General features: G+C 52.5%; 1 protein-coding gene across 6 annotated transcripts in view; it reads right to left on the reverse strand.

Moving 5' to 3' along the window:
* EPHA10 (EPH receptor A10) overlaps window positions 1–18,081 on the reverse strand; it is a 30,661-nt gene extending 12,580 nt beyond the window's left edge. For 5 of the 6 annotated variants that reach the window (XM_051638119.1, XM_051638118.1, XM_051638121.1 and 2 more), the window contains exons 1-3: window positions 15,102–15,766; window positions 5,423–5,578; window positions 4,424–4,765 (exon numbers count right to left, since the gene is read on the reverse strand). In XM_051638119.1, the coding sequence (XP_051494079.1) occupies window positions 4,424–4,765; window positions 5,423–5,578; window positions 15,102–15,705 (1,102 nt within the window). In that variant the 5' untranslated portion in view covers window positions 15,706–15,766. Of the gene's footprint in view, window positions 1–4,423; window positions 4,766–5,422; window positions 5,579–15,101; window positions 15,772–17,064; window positions 17,130–17,945 lie in introns of those variants that run through there. The other variant, XM_051638117.1, reaches the window with a different exon arrangement.
* Window positions 18,082–18,454: the final 373 nt, after the last annotated feature.

Consider the following 18,454-nt stretch of genomic DNA (forward strand, 5'->3'; position numbering starts at 1 on the left):
TGGCTGAAGACCCTAAGTAAGGTCTTCACAGCTCTCCTGGGGCAGTCCCATGAGTTGTCCTGGTCAGAGTCTCCTCCCTGACTGAAAAGACAATGGGAATGGCAGAAAAGCCTCCTGCAGCCATGGCTTGGGGCTGCCCAGCGTGCCTGAAGCTGGATGGCATGGTCCTGGCACACAGAAGGGTGGTCCCTGGATTGTCCCAGTAACCACCAGAACACACCAGTGAGTAGGAGCTGCAGTGACTGTTCACCCTTTACACCACCAGCCCTGCAGCAGGCACGGGGAATTGGCTGTTTCTAGGTTTGTCCCACTTCTGCATTAAATCAGGACATTTGCTGGACCCTGACTATACCACAGAGACTCCTCTGGAGAGGAACAAGTCCCTGGAAAGTAAACTTAAGTATCTGTGAAATTTTCTATTTATTACTTAGCTCATTAATCTTTGCTGAAGAAAAAAGTCTTCCTGATGTTTTATTCATGATGATTTGCTGCTTGATTCAAAGTCCCTTCAGCTTCTGCTGAAAGAGCGAAAGGACCCGGGGGGCATCCGGGAGCCCCCGCACACGCAGCTCCTGCAGCTGCCTGCCTGCCACCTGGCAGCTGTAAACTGAGCTCTCCAAGTAAATACACTGGCCCCAGAGCCCAACTTCAGGGGGATACTGAACTGTCCAGACGTAAAGAAGGGGGAGCAGCACGGAGCAGGGCAGAGAGGTTATCTGTGCTCCCACCAGCCAGGCGGGACATGGCAGTTCCTGGGCAGCTGCACCAGGAACTTGCCACACAGGGGGAACAGCGAACAGCAGCAGCACCTGTCTGTGCTGCAGGGACCACTCTGCCAGACCCCCCACCCTGCCAGGCAGCCCCGTGCCCCCTCTGGCACCTCAGACACCAGTAATGACTATGACCCAGTCTGGACCAGTTGGGCACACTTTTGCTCCAAACCCTGCAAATTGTTCCTTATTTCCACTTCATCAGAGCCAGGCTTAGGCCAGCACAGGCTGTAACATGGCATTTGCTGTTTGGGAGCAGTGGTAGGAATGATTTTCACGTGTATGAAGTGTTTCAACAAGATGAAAAATACTAAGAAGAAATATTCTCAACCTCCTTCCTCAGTCTTGCACAAGCAGTGACCCCTGTGCACACACAACCACCCTCAGGCACAGGCAGCTCTCAGTGCTGGGGCAGGGGGTTCAGGGTAGCCCCACCATGAGCTACTGAGTGTTCCACAAAACAGCAGGTGCTACAGGCTGAGGACAGCCCAATGCCTGCCTTGGGGTTTGCTTCTGCAAACTACGTTAAGTGCTCCTTGCTGTTCTACACGATTCCCATCAATAAAATATCACACAGATGCCTTGCCCTCCTGTATCTCTGAGTCTAGCAAACAGACAGAAGAAACCAGAACAAGTGGCCCTGACTTAAAGTCATTAGGAAAAAATCTCACTCACTTAGAGACAGGCTGTAGAGCAGAACCCATTGCATGTGCTAGAAAAGCAGGCACTCGTCTCAAGCGTGTTTAAAAGGCAGTACAGAAAATCACACAGACTATAAAGCATTTCACATTGGGGAAAAAAAATGTGTTTCCCATTAATATTTTAAGCTCCCCTAACATTGCCTCTATTCTGGAAAAGCAAACATTAAATTATTCACCACTCTGCCTGATTTTATAAACTCCAGTCTGTCATATGAGGGTTTACTCCTCTTAATTAACCAGTGCACCAGCAGAAAAGCCATAAAACAAACACGTCCCTCCACTGAATGACCCATGGCACCCCAAACCTGGCAGGAGCCATAGGGAGGGACAATGGCACTTACAGAGGGCAAGGAACCAGAAGTGCCCAGGGCCCTGGGGCAGGCAGAGCCCCCCAGCACTCCCCCCCAGCTCTGCAGAGCCGGGCACCACAGGCAGACCCTTGCTGTCCCCTGCTCCCCGAGGGGCTGCTTCAGCAGCAGGCACACACAGAGCAGGCAACTTCAGGGGACCTAATTCAGCACAAACTACTACTCCAGCCTCAGAAAGAAGAACACATTCCAGCACTGGCTGCATTATTAATCTGCAACAGATTTAAAAGCCCTTTCAGACAGGAGCTGATCCCTGCCAGGAATATAAATGACATTGTCCCAGAGTGTACATCTACATAGCTAATGCAGCTCTGCTCCTGCAGGTAAACAGCTCCCTTCTCTCCTCAAATACTTTTATTTAGTCTCACGCTGGGCCAGATTAGAAAAACCACAGTATTAATTTTGCCTCCTGCAGACTAAATAGCATCTTTTCCTTTCCCCTGCAAATACAATGAACAACAGTTAATTCCCTCCTCAACTGCTGAAGGAGACGGGCAGTTCAAGGCTGCACTGCACTGTATTTAGAGAAGCAGGGATCTGACAGTTAAATAGGATCTTGGTTCTTTCTTTAGTTTTGGCTCTGAATCTGCATATCTGCAGCCAGAGTGTCCCTGCTGCTGCAAATGACTTCCTGAGACCATCACATCACAGCTGCCAAGGAAGTCACCACTGCTTCAGCATTCCCAAGGTCTCCCTTTCTCCTGATCTCTGGCCCCATCTAGCACTTCTGTCATGGGTTTCCATGATGAGGGGCTGCAGGGCTCAGGACTGACTGGCTGGAGATGGCACACCCTGAGGAACAGCTCTGCAAGCCATCTGTGCCAGCTCCACGTCCTGCCCACACCACATCCCCTCCATGCTCTGCCCTCCTCACAGTGGGGGCTCCTGCCCAGAGGGGTGTTACAGCCCCCCAGACTGAGGAGCTGCCTCTGCAGGAGATAACCCTCTCCTGCTCCTTGCCAACAGGTGCAGGTGGATTATCACTGTCGCCTCTTGCCCACAGAGCTGGGCCCCCCAAGCACCTGCAGACAGAGCAGCTCCAGCCTGGCACTGCCTCAGGACACCTTCGGTAGCAAAAAATTTAAGTGTTTCAGGAAACTTCTTGAGCCTCAGCTGCTCAGCTAATTCTGATCCACCATCTGCATCCGGAGACTCGGCAGCTCAACAAGAGAGACTGATTTTGAACAGATTACCAGATTAATTATGCTATATCCTTTATGCGAATGTCAGTTCCTCCAAGAGTATGTGTTGAGTAAGGGGTTGAGATTTCCACTTATCCAGAAGAAAAGCTCTATTAAATGGATGAAGGTCCAGGGCATGGGTTGGTACCATGGACTTGTTGCTTCACTCCTTGCAGAGGATGGGGCCCTTCCTGCCCTTACCTGGCCTGGTCCCCAGCTCAGACCTGAAGCTCCAGGTGAGGAGGCAGCTCCTGAGCATGGGTCCCTCTGCCCGACACGAGGCAGGAGCTGTTGGAAGGACATCTCGTTATCAGACCTTGTTGAGCTCACCCCTCCCAAGCTTGTTTCTTGCTCAGGAATAGCCCAGGAAACAGAAGATCTGCCCAGAGCTAAATCCATCCTTGAACAGCAAAGATCCTAATGAGCAGTGACACCTCCACTGAAAAGCAGTCTGCAGCACAGCATCCACTCAACAGATTCACAGAAATGATTGTATGAAGGAAGAGAAAGCAACAACACACAAAAACATTTGATCTAGTGGTGGGAAAATTATTTATAACAAGATCAAAGTTTAATCTCTTCAGATGAAATTGTTGGCCTATTCCTGCCAAGAGGTATGTGAGGATCATCTGTCTCCATTAACTGTGGCTTGGCAAAGGGTTTTCGTGCAAATTAATAATGCACTCGCAGAGGAACGGACAAGGACACAACAAGCCAGGGCTGGTTTTCCTTAGGCACAGCTGACAACTGAGGAGGGACCAAACCCCTCAGCCAGCCAGGACTCCTGTGGACAGGCTGGGTGCTTGCTGTCCCACACAAGGGAACAGACAAGACAAACAAGTGCAAGGGGACTCTCACAGTCAGAAATTGTGCCACAGATCAGCATGGAAGAGAGGTTAAATGATTATTTTTTGTTTCCCTTGGATGGTCAATGTTTGAATTATCTATTTTAAGGGGGGGGGGGTTTATGAATGGGCTGAGAACATTGTTTTTTTGAAGGTGCTTTTTTGTGACTTGTAAATTCAAATTGCAACTGGATCACAGAGCAGACCTGTCCTCTCAGAGCCCAGGATGCCCCGTGCTGGCCATGAGCCAGTGCCATGGGAGACAACAGTCCCACGGGCTCCTCCTGCACCGCCAGCCCCTCGCCTGACCCCTCGGCAGTGCTGCAGGTCGGTGCAATCTCCCCCTCCTGCCACCGCCGGGCCCATGGCTGTGCCCCTGGAGCAAAGCACAAGGAATGGGGGCACAGCCAGGGCGCCGGGTGGCACAGCCCATGTCCCCTCCAGACACCCTGTCCCCCCAGCTGCTGGGCAGACCCAGGCGCCCCAGAAGTGACACAGACGTGAAGGCGGCGCGGGGCGATGGGCACGAGGCACCGCTCGCCCCAGCGCTGGCCGTACCTGCCGGGCCGGTGGAGACGTTGACCTCAGCGTATTCCTGTCCCACCAGCGGGGAGAGCCCGGAGACGCCGTTGACAGCGGCCACACGGATGGTGTAGTTGACGTGGGGCAGCAGGTTCACCAGAGTGACGGTGCGGCCCACCAGCCCCGTCTGCTGCGGCACGAAGCCCACGCCACTGCCGCACTGCTGGCAGCGGCCCCGCGGTGCCGGCGGGCACCGGCCGCACCACAGGCTGTAGGTCAGGTCACTGCGGCCGCCGGCGTCAGCCGGGGCGCTCCACTCCAGCACCAGCGAGGAGCGCCGCAGGCTGTACACCAGGTTCCTCGGGGCCGAGGGCGGGCCTGCAAGCAGAGAGGGGTCTGTGCAGGGCGCCGGGACAGCTGGGCGCTGCCCGGGGAGGAGGGCGAGCCCACCCGCACGTGGCAGCGCCAGGGGACACGGAGGCACTGATGGGGACAGGCAGGGACACGGGGGGAAGGATCCCCAGCAGAGGGGCAAGTCCTGCACAGCGAGCTGCAGCTCACACGGTGCGGAGAAGCCCCAGCGGGCGCTGGCTCCTCAGCAGGGAGCTCGGAGCCCCTCAGCACTGCCCGCCCTGCCCGCCCCGCCGCGCAGGGGGCTCCCCACGGCTGTGCTGGCAGCTCCCCCGCCACTGGAGGAGCTGAGGTCCGATCCAAATCAACTAGAGGCCACTTAATTAAAATCTGTGAACGACATTGACTAAATGACTGTGCCCTCATTCTGTGGGGGAGCCTGCAGGCCTGGCGGCACGTCTGTCCCATCAGATGGCAGCCCCAGCCCCCGAGCCCGACGGGGCAGGGACAGCCCCGCCAACCCCTCCCACCAGACGTGACCCCCATGTCCCGGGGTGGCACAGCATGAGGACATCCTGGGACAGCCTCCTGGGGACCTGCCCGGCTCTGCAGGGCAGGGCAGACATGGCCTCAGGATCCCCCTCCCCTCGCTTTGCAAAGAGCCGCCATTTCAGCGAGACATACGTGTGCAGGAGGCAGATGGTGGGTCTGACGGGGACCTGGAATAGTTCTTCTGGCACGAACAGAACGTGGAGGCTTCCTCATGCGTGAAGCTGTGCTCAGGGCAAGGAGAGCAGAGAGGGAGACGCAGGGAGAGCTTGTAAAATCCAGGAAGGCAAGCTGAAAAGTTAAAGAAGGAGTTATGGGAAGAAGACCACAAAGTGAATGAGGGACATGTTTTATGACTGAATTTCCCTGTTTCCTGGGACATCCTTTGCCAGCCACAGTCCCCTCGGGATGGCAGCCCCTCTGCACTGAGGGGTGACCACAGCAGGGCCAGCCAGAGGAGCAGGAGTTGGTCTCAGCTGGATTTCAAGCCAAACATAAGCACTCATGTATTGCTGCTTCATCTTCTTGATGTGGTGCTGCTGTCTGCTGTCCCTTCATCAGCTCCCTGAATATTTAAACTTAATCACTTGTAAAGTTCCTAGATGAACAGCTCCACTAACACAGTCTCCTCTCTTATCATTTTTAAGGAGCTGGCTGCTGAGACCATTCCTTTTAAAGCACATTATTCCAGTGCACTCTGGTTCATTAATTTTTAGCATGATATAAAACTGGCAGCTACAGCTGTGATCTGAGGACAAAGCACTAGACACAGCACAGGGCAGAGAGAATCCTTCCCTGGGATGCTGAGAATGGCTGAGTTTTTGAGCAGAGGTTATTTCACCTGCCACAAGGACCTGCAGAACCCAGTGTCCTGCAGGCACCAACAGGAGGGACGGCAGCACGACGGCTGAGGTCTGTGTCCCTCCATCTAACAGGCAGCAGCCCGGCAGAGCCGAGAGCAGCAACACCTCAGGGATTTTGGCTTTTCTTACCTAACAGCCTGAATACGGGCATGAGATCCTGTTCTCACCCTCTGTCAGGCAGAGCAGAAAAATCAATCTTGTTTACAAACTCAACGGGACCCGAGCACTAAACCCCAGGTGTGCAGCCGCCACTCCTCGGAGGTAAAGACAAGCCTGACAGTTACATACATTTGACAACTCATTGTAGGAAATTGAACATTTTCAATGAGAAGCATCTTTCAGGCTGTTCCTCCCTTTTTTCAAATAGTTTACCAAAGTGCCTGTTGGAAGGTATACTTGGTTAATAACCATATGAAAAGCCTCCCTTAGCATTTCCCAGGACACAGGCACCAGGACCTTTGGGAGCACCAGGAGGTGCCAGGCACAGCTCAGCCCCTGGGCTTACTTCTTCATTTTGTTTCTTGCTTGTCTGAATCTTACACTTGAGAAGAACAAAAGCACCCCAGCTCATGTAATGCATCATGTGTGTGTCTCCATTTCTTTTCTCAGATAAACTCCCACCCTCCATCACCTCATCCTACCAGTGTTTTTCTTGGTCCCCAGCTGGTTTAGGTGTCCCTGTTACTTCGCAGTGCTCATTTTTGCTGTGGGTATGAGACAGCTCTCAAAGAGATCAGGCCATCAATTTACAGAATGAAATTACCTTTTTTTGGTACACGATTTTGTATCCTAGTCCTTGTCCTCTGGTACTACTGCTACTTAAATATGAAATAATAAAATTCAATAATACATTCTCCTAGAGCCAAAGAGAAGCAGCTGGACAGTCAGACAGATTCATGGCCTCTCTCCAGCTCCACCACTGCTGCCACAAAAGCTACTCCCTGCTCTCCAGGCACACCTTATCCATTCCACTGACAGAGAGAGCACATGTTCCCTCCATGATACAACACTGTGCACACACAATCTAATGACCAGCAGAATAAGCAACACTGGTTTGTGCTGCAGCCTGGCAGATCACCCAGCACGATGCCCCATGGGAAGGGTTTCTCTTACAGACTCATCTGCCGCAGCTCCTTGGACAAGTGGACAGCTCTATCCAGGAGAGGACAATGTCCTCTCACGCCCAGTCTGTGTCATAGGGAGAGTAGGAGCAATTGAGGATGCAGAGTTGAACAACGCATGATTTCCTACTCAGCTGGCATGGAACAGCTTTAATTTCTCCTCCCCAGCAGTTCAGACATCTCCATCTTACAGTACCATGAAGCTGCCAACTAGATTTTTCCGCCAGTGGCTCTTTCCTTTTGGCCAGAGACTCAGAGTCACAGCTCCAAGGATGATGGAACTGCTCCTTCACCACCAAGGATCTCAACATTTGCTAAGCTACAATTAGCTGCATGTTCAAGTTTTGGCTTAAAAAACTGCAGAAAAGATCCTGATTAATCGGCAAAAGGGCATCAGAGTTTGAGCAGCTTGATCTTGTTAATGGATGAACAGTGATTAAAAGTGACTCACTAAGTACATCACAGAGGACAACCTGCCCGCAGGACACAGGCTGTGTAAGCTCCAGGGTTGATCGCAGTTGTTGTTTAGGTGAAGATTTTGCCAAATTTTGCATGCAGCAGTAAAATGAAGTTATTAATCACCCTGGCAGTATTTACCAGCAGGTCAGCAGCGTTTTATGTTGTGCACTTACACCCATCGCTGAAACAGTTGACTACCTTGAACAATTAAGTTAATATTTGTTTTCTTTTTGAAGTATAGAAACACTAGCCAAGTGACAAGCAGGAAAATGGAACAACTGCTGGATTTGGACAGTCACACAAGACAAATAAGACCAAGAACAGGACTGGGGTCTACGGAGGTCCTGCCAGCACACAGACTGCACAACCAAAGACAGAAGTTGACCTGTAAGGATTCACAGCCTTCCTCTGCAAATGCTCTGCATGTTGGTTTCCACAGATACAAAGAAAATTACTGGCTTTTAACCAAATGAGAGCAAAGACTGAATCCTATTCCAGGATGAACCCCTCACTGGCTGTGGGAGGCTTTTGCTGTCTCAGCAGTGAGCTCCAGCAATGCCCTCGTAGCCACGCTTACCCCTCTCCTTGCTGTCTGGAATAATTTTCTTCATACTGGAGCTCGTTGGTGTGTTTACAGCCTCCTCAGCATTTAGTCTTCATGCTTTTGATGGGTTCTGCTTTTTTCTTTTTTCTCTCTCTCCAAACTCTCTCAGCTCAGCCTGTTGACCCACAAACCTTGCAGGTATCTTCAAAGAACACAAAAGCCACGTCACGAAGGACGCTGCCTGCGTGAGCACTATTGGACTTCTCCACGTTGTGAACTCCTGCAGAGAGTGGAAGAGGCACGTGGGTGCCAGCACGAATCAATAACGCCTGCAGCTTCACCCAAACGCCTGCACAGTCATTTATAATTAACACTACAACTTGGTTGTAGTCCAAAATCAATTCCTTTCCATTTTTTGTCTTCAAATTGTATTTGACAAAGTTCATCTGCTTCTACTGTGTGTAAATTTTCTCTGCTGAAGGAGGCATTCATAAAAACACAATCCAGGAAAGACTGCACCCAGAAGCAACCAGCAGCCAGCATCGAGGGGCACAGCTGTACCCCAGAGCACAGAGAACAGAGGTCTCTGCTCCTGGGATTAATGCAACTTGGGACACACAGAGGGTCTGTTCACACCCCTCCCAGCACTGAGGGGACAGAGCCTGCAGTCCCCATGACACAGGCTGCCACACTCTGCAACCACATCCATTTCTCGTGTCTCTGCAAACTCACTGTTACAATAGTTCTTATAAAGTATGAAGCTGTTCTCAACACTTCTCTCTCAGGAGCTATTGCTACTGCTGACCACCCCCCAGACCAGGCTGGCACATCCAGCCTCCATCTGTCTTGAGGCCATTATCAAGCCAAGCAAGTCGCAGTTGATCATGTTCCAAACACTTCATCAACACATCAGAGGAGAGATGCTCCAGGCCAGTGCAGCTGGAGGGACAGGGCAGCAAGCCCCATGGAGGAGCAGAAGGATCAATGTGGAGCAGGCACCCTGAAGAATAAATACTGCCAGGGTGCACTGCAGACAAGGACAAGCTGCCCAAAACCAGACAGGGCACTTTATGCAAAACACGCTGGCAGAAGAAAGTTTCAGTGGTGTATTGAGCTGGTGAAAGAGCCTTGTCAACAAATGTCCCCGGGTAACAGAGAGGCTCCCGTCTTCCCCTTACATGCTGGGTTTGCAATCTTGCCTTGTGTTATTGCAAAAACTGTAATCAATACTTTGCAGGCAGAGAGCGAGGCCGTTAAGAGCCCCACTGCAAGGGAGGGAAATAAATCGTGTCCAATCTCCATGCCTGGACAAGAGGGACAAAGTCAGGGTGAGGGAGCAATCAATGCAAGCGCTGGATCAGGTCTCCAGCTCCTCTCACTTCAGTACCTTCTGCCTGCCAGGACAGGTCCTTCAGGCTGCACCACCCAAGAGAATTCAAAGGCAGATTGCCTTTCACCAACTTTTTTAGTACCTGGTTTTCAATAATACTTTTTGGCAGCCCACAGTCCAACATGTTCCCAGCATCTCTGAAACCTTGAGGACAACACTACTCTGTAATTTTTGCCCTTGTTAAATAATTTGAAGAGCACTGAAATGAAAACCTATGTCTAGAGGCTAGACCTTGTTGTATCTCCAACAACGAGCCCTTAACAGCTGAAATTAAATTCAGTGATTTAGTCTATAAGAAAATTAAATACCCAAGAACATTTAGTGAGACAGTCTTGAAATATCTAAGAGAATGCATCTGCTTGAATTCAGTGCTACAGCAGCACTGAACAGAACCTCAGTGCTATTTCTGCAGAAACGTTCCTCAAGGACACACTGAAGCAGGCACATCCCCTGAGCCACCCGCAATTACTGTTGTCTCTTCCTGTTCCCTATGTATCCACCAAATGACTGCCTGGGAAGGACGGGCTGCCCAGTACACCCTGCTTCTGGCAAGCACTTTATCTCACACAAATGCCCTTCACGAGGGCAAGGCCCATTTCCCTGTATTTCAACAGAACATCCAGCACGTCCATCCAGCAGCCAGGGATCTATGACCTTAAACCTGACAGGAATCCTGCAAACAAATTGTGATGCTAGTAATTTTTTGAGTAGTTTCCTCTAAAATTAAGTGTCATAGAGTAATTTGTGTCTGCCTTTGCCACAATTTCCATAGCCATAATTATTTCAGACACATTGTAAAACAGCAATATAATATGCAGTCCTGAATAATAAATATCTCCAAGCTTGATCATTACTCCAAAAAGAGACTGAAGAGGTAGCATATTTTACACGGGTGTTTCATGTGCATGACTAATGGGAAGCAGTAGCCACCATAAGGCACCAGGGCCACACGGAGGCGGATGCTCCAAGTTCAGAGCTCCCTGTGCCTCCAGACGGCCCCTCTGCCCATGACACAGAAGAGCTGCAGCCAGCTCTGCTAGGACACAATGCCCAGGCAGAGAAAGCCAAACCATAACCCAGGAAGGACACTGCAGCATACACTTCCTTAGTGATGACTCCCTTGGCAGCAGGCACAGATTTACCCCGTCCCCTGCCCTGCTGTGCCAGGCTGAACCCACACACCAGCCCCGCAGGCTGCGGGACATCGCCGGCTGCATCAGCCGTGAAAGAAAACCTGGTGCTTTGTGCAACTTATGGAGTCCCAGGAGAAAAAATAAACTTATTATGCATAATGCTCAAGCATCAGTCAGAAGATAAAATAAACTCCAGAAGCACATCCAGGTTTGTAAGCTAATGTATTAAAGATGAAACAAATCAAAAGCCCCAAGCGCTGTATATTTGGATTCATCTTCTTTGTATTTAAAGAGAAAAGCAGATGTTAGGCTTCAGGAGGTATCTTTGCATTAAATGACAAAATATTGTAATTTATTGTCCTAAATTTCTTCAGCTTTCAATTAGACTATTCATGTGCCATCTAAGGACACTGTAGTGACATGATGCCCCGATGGGACACATGCAGCACACAGGAAAGCACCACACCAGCACCACGTCCCACTCCCACCTCAAGCTGTTTGCACCAGGCAGCCACGCAGCCCTTGAGGCTCACAAGGACACAAGCCTCGCTCACAGCTTGCTGTCACGGAGAGAAAGATGGTGTCAGGAGCTCTCAGGGCCAGGCCACTGCTTTGGGAATTTTTTTTCTTTTTTTGAAGTCAATGTCTGCAATTCACTGGCAGAAGAAGAAGCACCATCACCTCCAGAGGCACCAGCCCAGCACCAGAGTAATTTCTCTCCATACACTCAGCTTGAGATTCTCAGCAGCAGAAGACAAGGACTAGAAGAGGTGCTACAACCGGACACAAATGGAAAGACTGGGGTTTTTAAAAAGCGAGCACCTCCTCTATTGTAGCACTACCCTTACACAAAAATCAAGGACTTCATCCGAATCCTCTTTTTTGCAGAAATATTTCCTTTTAAATTTGCTCAAAACATTGACCAAGTTTATGTTCAGGTAATGTCTGGCAGCAATGAAGAATCTACTCCTATTTCACAGCATTTACATCTGCAGTTTTGTCCACAAATCTGCTACTCACAACAGGCAGGATGATCTTCTCAAAGGCTTTTCTTACCCATTTCTTCCCCCACTATTTAAGAAGCCGAGGACATGAAAGATAATATTGACATTCCCGAGGTATCTGTAGCAAGGCACAATCTGCTACAAGGGAAGTTCTCCCTGCTCACAGGGCCAGGACAAGAAGTTATGAGCTGAAGTGACTGCAAGGGTTATGTGCATTAGATAGGAGGAGAGTGAGGAGCCAGGAGAGGTGGCAGAGGCATGGCCAGAGGCTGTGAGAGGAGGTTGAGCACCCACCAGTGCCAATCCCACGGGAACTGCAGCACCCCAGAGTCCCAACCAGGACACAGCTCCGCAAGGATTTACTGGGGGGGGAGCTGATAACAGATTAGGAAAACAGCAACAACACAGGGCCACATCAGAATCCAGACCGTGCTGTCACAAGTCTCATCTCCTCATTAACAGCAACAACTATAAGCTGCCATAAAGTGTAATTACACTACATACAGTGTTAGATTCATCAAGAAATTACAGCCATTATTCACGCACCCAACCTGATGAGCAGAGCAGACTTGCAGCTCAGTGTCCTTCACTTTCCAGCAGATCACTGAGGAACTCCACAGTAGATCAGAAAGGCCATTTCTTGCTTCCTGCTCAGTGTCCAATGTGCATTACCTGATGCATCACCAGCAGTTACCATTAGCAAAGACCACCCTTTCCTCATTGGTGTGGACTGGTGCCTTCACTGGAGTGGCCGTGGGGAGAGCATGGCATGGGGCATTTCCCTGGCACAACACAGAGCCAGCTGCACTGCTGCTGTCAGTGGAGGGAAATAAATTAAGAAGGAAACTTAGCTACAGCAGAAATTTACGTTTCTGTCAAAGAAGAGTGGCTGACAGCTATTTCTGAAACTGGTCTCCATCATATTAATTCAACGTCTGGTTGAAGTTGTCTCATTTGCAGCAAATCCGGCTGGTAAATATTAACCTTGGACTTTGTTGAAATTCTCCTTGCAGATATTACAAGGGATTGGATGGAAAAGATGAAGCCGAAATAGACAATTTTATAGCAAATGTCAGACAGATCCTCCACATCATGGCTTCATTTACACAAAAGCTATTGCAGTGCAACACAGAGTAAACAGCACAATGGGGCCACAGCACAGGCCTGGTAAAATTAAGGGCAAAAAGATATCAGTGCTGAGAAGCCTCCTGAAAACAAAGTAGATGGACAGGTGAGCATCCACAGCACACGAGGACTTCTCGCTGGTCTGCCACACCTCTGCTGGAAATCAGCTTTGAGATCAGAGTAAGTGCAGCCCAGCACTTGGCTAGAGATATGTATTAGACAAGAAAAGCAGTCTAAATGTATTTACAGTGATAGAACCTCTCCTCTCATCTGTTGCTGCCTTGGATTGTGGCCTGAGTGATCCCTTGGAGGCTGCAGCCCATGGCTGCCCCTCAGGCATGTGCAGGACCCTCAGAGAAGGGGTCTACACAGAGGGATGGCCAGCAGAGCAGCTCAGCCTTCTTGCAGCAGTAATTAGTGCCGTAAAGCCTATTAGTCTTTTTTCACCTCTCCTAATTAAGCAGAATGAGTTCAGCACTTGAATCAGGGTTCCAGGGATATCGGTTCAAACGGTCTTGAGTGATTTCAGACATCAGCACATCCCGTGCTGCAGGCACAGCTATAAAGTCCTCAGAGAAGACTGAAGGGCAAGGGAGAAGAACAGGAGCTGTGAATGGGCACTAAAGACAGCCTGGAGAACCACCAGCTGCCCTGGTGTGGGATGGGGGACAGCCCCTGGGCTGTCCCTGGTCCCCAAAGCGGTCCTTGAACAAATTCAGGGTCCAGCCTCTCATGGCCACCAGAGCTGTGACAGAGACTGTGGCCAAGAAGTTTCACAGGCAAGGAGGATCCAGCAAACTTGCACCTGCTGAGCTCCCCAGACCCACCACCACGGTACCATGGCAGTGCAGCCAGATGTGCTGTGCCATTACCCAGCTGTCTGAACATCCCCAAACTCCCACTGTATTTACCTACCTGCAGCTCAAGGGCTTTTGTCCTTGTTGAAGAGTGTCCACAGCCCTGGATGCTTTCATCAGAAATCTTTCAGAGTTCTTCACTTAGTGCTATGCTAATGCAAGGCTCTAAGAAAACCCAAAACTTTCAACCCTTAAAAACTATTTTCTGATATTTGACCAGACATCAGACACTGCTCTACAGAGAGTGACTAATGACCTGCTTCTGTGAGAAGGGGGAAAAACTCAATTATGTCCATTAAATTACTTCAAATATTTTTCCTCAGAGAATATGAATTATTTAAACTCAACACAGAGAAACCTGAAACATTAGGAAAAGCCTTCTGGGACTCGCTATATAAATTCCCACTCCAAACAGATGGGGAAAGCATGGCAAGCTGCCACGCAGCCACTGAAGCAACGCGCAGCACTGAGATTTCAACCCCATAGTTTTAATAAGATCTCCTTAAGGAGGGCACTGAGCAAAGAGCCACTGCCCGCAGTGCTGGGAAAGGCTTCCACATGCTGGGGAAGGAGACACAGTTGGTACCATTTAGATCTGAAAAGTCTCAAGTAGCTCCTGAAAAAGCTCACTCCCCTTCTGCACCACACGACCTGCACACGGGAACCATACCTGTTTGGGACTCATTTAGCCAATTTCCTCAATCCATTTTCTACTGGGGGCAAAGGCAGAGGTCCAAAGACACCTGGACACCAGGCACAGGCAGGGAAGGGTGTTTTCAGGTGTATCTTACTGAAGAAAACTCTCAGGGCTGATCCCATGCCTGGCTCTCGCCTGCCTTTGAAATTGAGATCAAAGTGATCACAGCACCAGGTGCATTAGAGGCGATCCCCGTTAAGGCAGAGGTTATATCCATTTTTACAGCTGTCATTAAATGTAACCTTGTGAGCTGTAAAGTCACAGAATTATTAAGCTGTCTACATGACAATGGGTATATTAATGTTCTAGAGTAATTTCACAGCTACAGATAAAGCTGTGGGAGACGCCTGATGGCACTCAGAGCTCTGGCACCTCTGCCCAGCCAGGCTGTGCTGCAGAGCAGCTCCCGGCAACGTGCCCCATTTACCCCATTGCCACCCTGCACATCATGGTCTGGATGGGAGCTGGGGAGCTGCAACCAGCTGAGAGAATCATACTGCTGACAACAGGCAATTCCACTTGTCTGAGCTATGCTCAGGCACCAGCCAGACCAGAGCAGCCCGGGAGCAACACGGACTGACACAGAGAAAAACCACCAGAGGAACGGACGGCCGCTTTTACCTCTGCATCCCCCGTCCTTCTCCTCAAAGCCGGGACCACACGTGCACTTCCCGATGGGGACCAGCCACTCGCCCTCTGTGCTGCAGTGCATCCTGGGGGGATTGTCCACCTCCACCTCGGCGTGAGCGACACAAGTGCCCTTAACTTCCACCAAAGTGGCGAAGGCTGTTTCTGCCACTGTGTCCGGGAACATGGCCAAGTTCTGCACCGTGGCCAGGCACTTCTTGTAATAGACCCGCACAGAGACTAGTGCCACACAGGCACCCACGTCCTGGAAGCCCAGGTGGAAGCCTCTCTTGCTCAGGTGCCCGATCTCCCTCAGCTCGGTGTTCAGCTTCATCTTACGCTCCCCCAAATCCCCCTGCGTGAAGCTCTCATCAGCTGCAATGGTGTCAATCTTGGTGTGCTTGCTCTCATGGACACTACGGCCCAGGTCGGAGTCAGACTCAATGTAGTACAGATTAAAGGTCTCCTTGCAGGTGCCCGTCATGCCAGGGATGCTGTTGCAGTCCCGCAGGGTGAACTTCAGCTCGATGAAAATCCGCTGGCCGTCACGCCTGGCAATCCAGCCCGTCTGCAGCCAGTTGTTCTGGTTTGGCTCCATCACATTGCAGACCTGGTACGTGCGTATCGGCTTGTAATTCTCATCCACACCACTGATTTCTTCCCACTGGGGAAGGAACACAAAGGTCTGTAACAGCTCAAGAGCTGCCATGAGCAAGAACCAGCCGCCCTGGCAGAAACACACCAACCAGTATAAATATCACCACCACATGCCTCTCCACCTACGGGCTCTTATATCACAGGCACAAGCCCTGAGCCCATCAAAACCACAAGCTGCATAACACAGTGGAGCTGCTGGACCACCTACACCTGAGCTCTTCACAGAGGAGTAAGCATGGAAACACAACCAGAGAGAGGGCACTGGCATCAGACTTTATAAAACAAAGCCTGGTATGAAACTGGACAAATCATCTGCTAAGAAGCCAGAATCTTTATCTCCCACACACTCCTTGGAAGGTGCCTCTGCACAGCATCACCTCAGTGTGACACCAGATGGGGTTGCGCTGCCCAGAGAAGTTGAAGACGGCCAAGGAGATGTGCCACATCTCCACACCACCACACAAGGACAAGTATCTCTCTGAACAGCAAGCAACAGCTTCTCTGTCAGGAGAAGTTTTAGCTAGTGCAGGACAAATCTGACTGGAAGCAAAATGGTATTTCCCTGAAGTTACCAGCAGAGATTCTGAGGAGTGAAACACTGATTCAACCCTCACAGCCTTCAGGATGACCTGGCATCTTCCCAAAGCAATTATTTCTGGGGGGGAAATTCATGCAAGATTGCCAAATGTACCCAAAATAATTTTTTATGCAGGCTAACAGCTGGGCAACAGAGATGACTGCAAGATCTATCACTGCATCCACAGAACAGTTCATTTCCATTCTGGAACATGAACCAAAAGCAATAAAGAACACAGATCCGAGTTTCCCAATACACTCTCCTGAAAACAGCTATAGACTGACCCTGGCAGCAAAGCAAGGACCTGATAAAACCGACCCTCTATGACCCAGATGTCCTGACAATCCCACCCCAGCCACAGACCTCTTCCAGGACCTGGGCTGACCCCCAGGAGCTCACTCCAACTACAACATCGAGCCTCAGCTGGCCGGTGGTTATTTGCTTATTACAGGAGTGTAAAATTCCTTTTTTGGAGCTGTTCCACATCGGCCACACCGCTCCCATGACCAGTTTGTCACCTCTGGCTCTGCTCCCCGGGTGCCCAGCGCTGACCCACCCACACCACAGTGCCGATGGGTCCCGTGCCGAGCCGCCCACCCGCCTCCTGCTCGGGGGGACCCGCGGGCTGCCAGCCCCGCCACCGGCTCCACCTGCGGACCCTAACGACCGAGCCCCGAGCCGAGCCCTCCCGCAGCGCAGGGACAGCCCCACCCCCGCACTTACCCCGTTCGACGGGTGCGAGGTCCAGCCCAGCTCCGCCTGCGATTCCTTCGAGTCCAGCAGGACAACTGCGGGGGGGACACGCAGCACGTTAGGAAGGGACTCTCCAGCGCAGGGAACGCCGGCAAACTCCCACCCGTGACGGCGTCGGGACGATCAGTGCTGCGGACCCTTCCCGCACCCGCCGGAGCCAGGAGGCACGTCCTAGGATGCGGGAGCAGCTCCCGCACCAGCCACGGCGTTAGCCCGAGCACCGGGAACTGCACCGGGAGGGACCAGGGCTGCAGAGCAGTCCTCGCAGCTCGGTGATTAGCACCCTGGCATAATGAGGATGACGTCCCGAGACGGCTGCTGCCCTTCCCCGGGGCTCTGCAGGACAGTGCCGCCCACAGCTCCAGCCGGAGCTGCCGCTGCCCCACGCCCGCACGCTGGAAGGGGCGGGCAGCGGCCGCTGGCTCCTCCGGGGGCAGTGGGAGGGCGACGCCGAAGCCCCTCGCTCCGGGACTCCCGAGCGGCCCGTCCCGCTCCCCGCGCCTAGAGAGCGGCGTCCGCACCGCGGAGCCCCCGCCGCGCCCGCGGGGACCGGCGGCGGCCCCAGGGAAAAGCAGCGAAGGCGCGCCCGGCCCCAGCCCCGACCCGCCGGCCTCTCTCGGACGCACCGGGCACCGCAACGTGCGGCCCGACACGCCGCGGGCGGCCCCGACACCAGAGCCAACGCGGCGGCATCGGCGCCCCGGCTGCCGCCCCGCCCGCCCGGTGCCGCTCTCGCCCGGTCCCGGCACCGCCCGTTCCTGCCCGGTGCCGCCGGTCCCCTTCGTGGTGTCGCTCCCACCCGGTCCTGTTCCCAATGCCGTGACCGCCCGTCCCGCTCCCGCCCGGCTCACCCTGCTCGGCGGCGGCGCGCGGCAGCACCGGCAGCAGCACCGGCAGCACCGGCAGCAGCACCGGCAGCAGCACCGGCAGCAGCACCGGCAGCAGCAGCGCGCGGGGGATCCCGCCGCCGCCGCGCGCCGTCGCCATGGCGGCCCCGACTCCGCGCGCCCCGCGCCGCCGCCGCGCGCCAGACGCCGCGCCCCGCCCCGCCCCGGCCAATCGGCGGGAAGGGGCGGGGCGGGGCCGTTCACTCTGGAGCCTACTGAGGGCGGCTGGGCCGGGCAGCGCTGCCCTCGGGGCGGCCGCAGCGGGGGCTGAGCTTTGGGCTCCCGGGGACCGCTGCAGGGGGCAGGGGCTGCCCTCCCCATGGAAGCCAAACTACTGCTGGGGCACAGAGAGCCCTTGCTGACGCTGAGGCACTGCAACCTTGCGGTCACAGCCATAATTAACGGTGCTGTGCCCCTGACACCAGATGCCTCTTAATGGGCAGTCACTGATGAGTCAAAGCCTTATTTCTGGA

This window comes from Apus apus, chromosome 21 (assembly GCF_020740795.1).
Source record: "Apus apus isolate bApuApu2 chromosome 21, bApuApu2.pri.cur, whole genome shotgun sequence".
Classification (NCBI taxonomy): domain Eukaryota; kingdom Metazoa; phylum Chordata; class Aves; order Apodiformes; family Apodidae; genus Apus; species Apus apus.